Source organism: Pinus tabuliformis, chromosome 9 (genome assembly GCF_031772625.1).
Source record: "Pinus tabuliformis cultivar Carrire ecotype Pingquan chromosome 9, CPIR1, whole genome shotgun sequence".
In the NCBI taxonomy this organism is placed as follows: Eukaryota; Viridiplantae; Streptophyta; class Pinopsida; order Pinales; family Pinaceae; genus Pinus; species Pinus tabuliformis.
The window spans coordinates 1,971,048,987-1,971,057,795 of NC_142307.1; the positions used below are offsets into that span (position 1 = coordinate 1,971,048,987).

At 36.2% G+C, this 8,809-nt stretch overlaps 1 protein-coding gene and 1 pseudogene across 1 annotated transcript; both read right to left on the reverse strand.

Annotated features, from left to right (window-relative positions):
- Positions 1–4,331: 4,331 nt before the first annotated feature.
- LOC149156897 (uncharacterized) lies at positions 4,332–6,562 on the reverse strand. Its single transcript, XM_089445362.1, has 2 exons — positions 6,262–6,562; positions 4,332–6,121 (listed from the first exon to the last, which is right to left on the reverse strand). Exons 1-2 carry the CDS (start codon positions 6,523–6,525, stop codon positions 4,511–4,513), a joined length of 1,875 nt encoding a protein of 624 aa, XP_089301488.1. The 5' UTR covers positions 6,526–6,562; the 3' UTR covers positions 4,332–4,510.
- A 112-nt stretch (positions 6,563–6,674) lies between these two features.
- On the reverse strand, positions 6,675–8,439 carry LOC149156898 (disease resistance protein L6-like; annotated as a pseudogene).
- Between the last annotated feature and the right edge of the window lie 370 nt (positions 8,440–8,809).

Consider the following 8,809-nt stretch of genomic DNA (forward strand, 5'->3'; position numbering starts at 1 on the left):
AAATTAAAAATCATTAATAATAAAAAATAAATTAAAATTAAAATTAAAAACCATTAATACAAATATGGAGTGCAAAGTTCAAATTAGGCATAATCTTGACCAATCATGATATCAGTAAATCCATAACCTAGAACAATTTGAACAATGGTAGAGCATATGGTCTCTCCAGTTATTGGTATTTTGAAGAGATCACCATAACATAATATAGATAAATCCATAACCAAAAACAGTTTGCTTTTGCTCCTCCCATCATTGGTAGTTTGAAGAGATCATCATTGTGGTATTGTTGAAATAATGGTAAAGCATAGGGTCTCTCCCATCATTAGTGGGTAGGTTGAAGAGATCACCATTGTTGTAGAGCATGTGGTATTTCTATTTATTGGTAATTTTAAGAGATTATCATTGTTGTATAAAAATTTGGTTTCATTATTTTATGAATTTATTTGTTTATTTATTCAAATATATATGAAAGAATATTTAGGATTGGTTATTTATTATATAAAAATAAATCAATTTATAATATTTTAGTTTTGAATTTGTTTCCAGTTGCATTATTAGTTTTTTTTAATCATCTGTTTGACTAGGGGTTGTGTAATTATTTGATGTTTTGGAGTTGATTTTTTAATCATTTATATTACTAGCTAAATAAGAGTTGTGTAACTATTTGATGTTTTAGAGATTTTTGTAGAAATATCGCAGAAAAGTCAAATATTATTTTTGATATTTAACTTGATTTTTAAAAAATCATATTATAGAGAGTTCAGAAATCAAATTTATAATTCTAACAAATCTCTACCAAATTCTAAACATTCTTTACATATTATAAAAAATTATATTTATATATTTTAAATATTTTAATTTTAACCTGTTATTTTTCTAATAAATAATACTAAAATGAATAGATATTCATGAATAAGATTCTTATATAACATTGATAACCTAAAACAATTTGCTCTTGCAAAGTTTTATTCATCATTGTTGAAACAATGATAGAGCATAGGTTCTCTCTAGTCATTGGTAGTTTGAAGAGATCACCATTGTTGTATAAAAGTTTTGTTTCATTGCTTTTTGGAAAATATTCTCTTATTTTTATTAAAAAGTATATATATATTGTGAAAATTTATGTATTATGGGTTATTTATTATATAAAAATAAATTATTCTAATGATATTTTAGTTTTGAATTTTCTCCTACTTCTATAAATTTTTTCAAGTGTGATCATGTTGAGTTTTTAATCACTTATATCATTAGGCACAAGAGTTGTGAAACTATTAGATATTTTGAAATTTTTGGTAAAAATCTCAAAAATAAAAATAAAAAGAGGGTTAAATATCGATTTTTGATATTCAATTTTAATTTTTATTATTAGGACGAATTCGCTGAATGCTAAAGCCAATTAGCCTTTCCCTGCGAATCCTAGTAAATTCGCTGAACGCTGAAGCCAATTAGCCTTTCCCTGCGAATCCTAGTATTTGATGACATTTTATTTATCTTGAGCCCAATTTCATTTAGCTTCCCTAGTTCTATATCTGTAACCCTAAATATTATATTCAAGTGGGACTAATTACTCTGTTTTTGCACCTGCGAGCATAAGTACATTCGTAAATAACATAACAGCAAAGGTGATAATTTCTGTCAAAGTAACCCAACTTCCTTATTAACTCATTTTTTTGAGTCAAATTAAGTGAAATGGGTTTGTATGACATGCAGTTTTGTAGGTATTTTAGCCTGCTTTCATGGCAGAACACTCTTAACAGATCTGTTGTTTTCCTCCTACAGAATGTATCCAAAAGCAAACGTCCCAAAAGTGCAGATGCTAAAAAGGAAAAGGATGATTCAAAGTCTGATGCAGAACAAGGAATCCACAGTGGGAAGCCTGAAGTGAATTCAAAACAATCTGCACAATGTGCCAAGCCTTCAGAGCCACCCAAAGACTACATCCATGTGAGAGCAAGGAGAGGCCAAGCTACTGATAGCCATAGTCTTGCAGAGAGGGTAAATTCCCTTCATATTTTATCATGAGGAAGAATTGTATTTATATTTTTTCAAAACATAGATACAATTCAAGTCCTTGAGCACAGAATTAGCTAAGTCCAGGGTTGAATGGCTGTTTCAATACTCAGCTCCTAACTATAGTTAAAGGGATCGAAATACTTTCAAATATCAAACAAGGATAGATGATTACAAAATGGTAAAACAACATTGTTCTAATTTTACTGCTTAAGAGTCATCTTCTTACGGAGAAAGGGAAAAGAACATTAGTTATTGGCTGATGCAAAAAAGATAAAGCATATCAGTTTTTGGGGGATGAGTATGCCTCTGTAAACTTTGTCAGAGTCATACAATATGTTGATGAAAACCTGAAAATTAGAGGAGCTATAAGTTTGTCCTCTGAATGACAGGTGCGAAGAGAAAAGATCAGCGAACGTATGAAGCTTTTGCAAGATCTTGTTCCTGGATGTAATAAGGTAGTGTAGACTCTAAGCCGGAGCTTTTTTTATTTTTCAGGTCATGTCTTCTGCTTGGCAGAATTCCACTGGTTTTGTGTTTGACATGTTGAACTAAAGAACGGGTTATTTTGTATGTAGATAACTGGTAAAGCAGTGATGCTTGATGAGATAATTAACAATGTACAATCACTTCAGCGCCAAGTTGAGGTAAGATCTTTAAACGTTCCACAAAAGATTAATTTTATAGATTATTTGCTGTATTATGATCATAACTTAGTTGCAATCATTTCCCACAGTTTCTATCTATGAAGCTGTTAATCCCAGATTGGACTTTAACATGGAAGGATTTCTTACCAAAGATGTAAGTTCAATTAACATGTTGTTATAAACCTGTTGTACAATTTGGATCTCTATATTTGTCATTAAGAGAATAACCGGGATAGACCCTGATCTGTGAGCTTTTGTTGGTTGTTTTTCTAGATGCTTCAACCATCAGATATGGCATTTTCTTCTGATACTGCTGTGGTATATCCACAATTTCACCAGCCTGAATGGACAGCAATGCAAGCTGGTGTGTCCTGTGAAATGGAGGAGCAGTGTATGGGAAATTCCAGAGAAATTCCACGGCGTATAAAGTACCTGGCCCTGTTATGCAAAAACTCTGATCAGATTGCCATTGGGGGAATTTTAGGCAGATCCTATTTCCGGAATTGGGTTGTCTAATTTTGCTCCACTACAGGAAAATGTTACAACTTTTGAAGTCGACATTCTTCTTTATGTGTGCAAGCATATGAAGCCTCCTAGGCGAAAGGTGGCCGAAGAAGGTCAGAAAAAGGGTCACTATCATCTTCTTAACTGGTCATTGTCTTTATTTTCTTGATTTTTCAGATGGCAATGATTGGTTTTGTTCAGTCAAGACTGTGGAACACTGGTGTTTATATTTGATACTTCTTTGCTTTTGAATGGGGATAATGCTCTGGCATTGCAGGCTGGGTTTTGTTTTTTGTGGTTCTGTTATGGCTCATGAATCAATGTGTTTATGGATTGATATTTAAAGAAAATATGGGTTTATTGTGGCATATGAATGGGATGCATCCAAGCATTGAAAATGGATGTGTTATGGATTGAAATTTAAAGAAAATATGGGTTTACTGTAGCATATGAATGGGATGCATCCAAGCATTGAAATTTCAAAGTTGGGTTTATTGTGCATATGAAATGGCATGTGTTCATTTCAAAAGTTGGGTTTATTGTGGATATGAAATGGCATGTGTTCATGCTTTTGAAATTTTACTCAGAGAAAAGAAAAGATGGATTTGGTATTGCATATGAATGAAATGTAATCTTTGTATATGCTTGGCCATCTATAGAGGTTTCTTGATTTTGGGTAATTAATTTAACCTCTTGATTTTGGGTAATTAACTTACTCTAAAATGAAATAAGACATTCAATGTGTTCCTTGTAACATAGATATAAACAAAACATCTAAAAAAAAGTAATTGCACAATGATCCAATCTAAGAAAACAAGATTTTCCACAAACCAATTAACTCTTGTAGAAAAATTCAACAATTCCAATTTAATAATCTTATCCGTCTCTCTTTGTATTTTTAAATTCAACAATTCAAAAACTCTAAAAACATTTAAATTATTAAAAAATCAAAATTCCATCTTATAATTCTAATAAATCTTTATCAAATTTTAAACATTTTATCTATATATAGATATATATATATATATTAAATATTTTAATTTCAGACCGTTATCTTTCCAGCTAAATAATATTAAAATGAATAGATATTCGTTAATAAAATTCTTACCTAATTTATAACCGATAACACCCGTTTTCTTTCCATCTAAATAATATTAAAATGAATAGATATCAAGATTCTCATATCCAGCTAAATAATATTAAAACGAATAGATATCCGTTATTAAGATTCCCATATGCTTCACACTCTCATAATGGTATTCAGAGACATGAAACATGCAAATGTACTCGGCACTAACACAGTTTAGGGAATTCTAAGTAACATTAAGCACTCATTGAATTGAATATTCTTATCTGGCACACAATTTGCGTCTTTTGTATTGTTTTACATCGATCTGCAGGTCTCCCTTTAAGCGATGGCGCAGCTGCTGAAGTACGCCTCCACCCCACTGAAGTCTGGGACAGTCCCTGGCATCCAAGGACATCAACAACAAACAATGTTCCACACCTTGCAACCCTACTATCTCATGGCATCCACTAACAAATAGACTTTGAAGCTTTGTAAGCCGCCCCAACCTTAACACGCCCTTGAGCTTGGGACACTCTGAGGCATTCAGGTACTCCAACGAACTGCAATGCTCCACACCTGGTAACCCTACTATTTCATGGCATCCACTAACAAATAGCATTCGAAGCTTTGTGAGCTGCTGCAACCCCTGTATGCTCCTGAGCTTTTTACATTCACTAACATCCAACCTCTCCAAAGATCTCAATTTTTCAAGACTTGGAAGCTCCTCTACTTGTGCGCAGGCGATGATGTCAAGCCTTACGAGTTTTGCCACACCACAAAGCTCTCCAATGTGCCTCAAATCCTGACATTGAATGACTGTAAGCTTTTGAAGGTCTGGGAAAACGCCTTCAGAAAAAACTAATTCTGATATTTTTGTGCGGCGAAATTCTAACCCTTTGATCCCAAACATGCATTGCACAGTGGAGGAGTACAATTTATTCAATAATGAAGTTTCCGCTTCTCCTTCAGCCATTTTAAATGGATGTTTCCGCAAAGGACAATCCCATACTCTTAAGATGTCGAGACTCTTCGACTGTAAAACATCTTGTGATAAGAATTCTATACCACATCTCTCGAACTTCAACTGTGTTAACTGATTCAACTGTCCCAAAGAATCGGGCACGCATTTCAGTTTGGGCGAATCGCTGACTGAGAAAAGCTTTAAGCTCTGAAGGTATCCGAGAGACGGTGGCAGCACTTCCAGCGAATTACTACCTATTTCCAGAACTTCCAATTTGTTCAGGTCCCCAATACAGCTGGGCAATTCTTTTAGGTTCGTCCCTGCCAAAAATAATTGTTCCAAGGACCGCTGGTGTGCCACTTGAGGAGGCAATTCTTTTACATTGCGACACCTTCGAAGATCCAAATATTCCAGCGTGGTAACATTTCTGAGTGCTCCGTTTGAGATGCTCAATTTGGGGCAACCTTTTAAAGATAGATGTTTCAGTCGACTTAAATCTGCAAACGAATCTGGAAGCATTTGCAAAGTCGAAGCACGTTCTAAAGATAGGTGCTCCAGTCGATTTAAATTTCCAAAAGAATCTGGAAGTTTCTGCAAACTGGAAGCACCGTCTAAGGATAGATGTTTAAGTCGAACTAAATTCCCAAAAGAATTTGGAAGCATCTGCAAAGCGGAAGCACCTTCCAACTCCATGTGCTGGAGATGTGAAAGATCTCCGAAGGAATGAGGTAGCGACATCAGTCTTGAGAATGAATTTAAGGCCAGGTATTTCAAAGAGCGCATGTGACAAAATTCTTCAGGCAAAGTTTCGAGACCAGGTGCTCCAAATGGATGGATGGATATCCATTCGAGGTGCTTCAACTGCCCTAAAGACTTTGGCAACTTTGAAAGTGGACCCCGGATATTTAATTCTCTCAACTGGAGAGGCCCCTGCAATGTTGACCTTTCAACTATAAGATATGGACAGAGATGCCATTGTTTTCTGCTATATAAAAAATCTACATATATGCGATTGTTTTCAAGAAAATGAAATTAAATGAACTAAAATAAACTCAGGTATATTTGCCTACTTGTGATTGTTCTGGCCATAGACTGGTCAATCTGCTCCCCTCCACTTCTAAAACTCTTAAATTTTGCATTGGAATCCATTCTGGCAGGAAAGGGCAGGAACATCTATACCAGCGGAGCCAAATGAGATGCGGGGAATGGACCCTCCTCAGCATGCCTTCCAAATAATCATCTTCAGTTACAACAAGGTACAAATTCCGAAATTTGAAATTATTGAACAATTGCCCCATTTCTGAACTCATGTTCCGTGACATTTTCGAAGTCATGGACCCATCACGATCAACACAGGAACTGATATTTGTACTAATTCCACGAACTTCGATCATTGCCTGTTAATTGATGAAAAACTTACAGTAAACTGATCCTTTTTTTGTTATGGAAATTTCAAAGCTTGAAATTTAAAGAAATCTGAAATTTAAAGAAATGGTAGACAAAGGTTTGAATGATTGAAAGACTTACAGATGACGAATTCTGCAACAAATCATCAATGTTGGTACTCGGATTCCACAGACGACGGGGCTGGCATCCTTCATCTGCAATATTTCTTGCACAATCTCTAATGTGATCATGCATTCTTATTTTATTTCCACCATCCACCTCCAACAGGCACTTGTTCTCTAGGTTTCGAAGCCCCACCAAACCCCATATTCTTATTGCCCTATCTCTGTCTTCTCCTATGAAAAAACAAGCAATATCCAAGAATATTGGTTGATCCTCTTTACTCAGTGAGTCATAACTTATTCTAAGTTTCTCATGTATCTCTCTTGGCAGTGTCCGATGAAGTCGATCCAGTTGCTCCTCCCAGTAAAGTTCCTCATTTTCTCCACAGACGAGCGCCCCCATCACTTTCAATGATAATGGCAATCCGTCGCAGGCTGTTACAAATCGATCTACCAGATCTGCAAATTCCGGTGGGGGAAATGGTTGATAGAACGCATAGGAGCAGAAGAGCTCTTTGGAGTGTGGTTTATTTAGCCCCTTTAGATGATAAATGGATGACTCCAACACTCCAGAGCTTTTGAGGACATGCTTGTCACGAGAGGTAACCAAAATCAAGCTTTTGGGGTTAAGGATATTCCTGATTGGCAAAAGCATTTCAAGCTGACTGGAATTATCCACATCGTCTAAAATGATAAGAGCATGACAAGAAGAGAGATTGCGTTTCAATATTCCTATACCTTCGTCCGGAGTCTCAATTTCGATATTCATGTGTTTCAAGTCTCTAACAAGCTTACTCTGCAAATAACTTAGAGACACTCTCGTTGACGTTTCCCTAACCTCAGATAAAAAGGAGGCTTCATTGTAGGATGATCTCTTACAGTTGTAGAATTCTTTCGCCAATGTTGTTTTACCGACTCCACCAACGCCCACAATCCCAACAAGCTTGGCCTCCACAACCTCCTCGTCCTCCTGCTGCTGCCATAGGACTGTACTTTCAATATCTTCTAATTTTTCAGACAGACCAGTTGGATATTTTGCAACATAGAGCGGTGTTTTGGGAACATTTTTTAACACGCATTGCACAACCTTATTCAGAAGATCGTCTTCATCCCTGATAATGCATTCAAATAGAAAAACACGCAGTGAGATAAGTCCTACGTAAGTAATGATTACCCTATCAGTCCCGCAAATTCAAATTGAAAAATAGCATAAATTGTGATAGTGGGAGATCCTCACCAATTGCAAGCCTCTAGTTCAAAACCAGTTATATCCGCAGAATGAGAAAGAGCGTTTCTCCAATTCTGAATAGTATTGAAATCATAGCGTGGCTTCCTTTCACCAGTTTGAGAGTCAAATATCATCATCTGTTGGTGCTGGCGCAGGGCTTCAGCGTATGCTCCTTCTTTCATCGTGCGCCGGAGATCGGAAGGCTTCACTTTGTAAAACACTGGAAGAATAATAGCCCTGGACTTCACCATGAGAACCAGCTCATCTAGACACCATCTCGATTCTGCATAACTTGGAGAGAAAATGGCGATATGGACTGAGGCGACTTGAATAGCGGCTTCTATTTGACATGTAATGTCATGTCCTGGAAGCAATTCTGGTCTGTCCAGAAACACTCTCAATCCATGATCAACCAGGCGACGGTAGAGATGGCCGGCCAAAGTGTTCTTCACATCCGGTCCACGATGATTAATGAAAACATCGTAATCGGGATGTGAAGTCGAGGCAGCCATACGCTAATGCCACACAGGAACACTGGTTAAATTAAATTGATAGAACCTGCAAGCAATCGTGGGCCTTAAGTACCACAAGAACTCAAGGTTTCTGAATCCAACAATGCAGGCGTACAGAGTATTATTTTGAATCTATCAATATATAAAAATATTTAATACTATGTAACAGAGTTATTACAGCGCTAATGCCATTCAAAGTTATCGATCATTAGATTCAAAGTCGCGCATTGTCGGCAGCGCAGAAGTCGTTTTAACCGCTGTGTCAAGGTCGTTTTAACACTTTCATACTTCTGGAAGATGAATTGAATGGAAAAAGGATTCTGAATCTTAAACCGTGGAAAGGATAAGGACGAAGGTGTCCAAGGTCGTT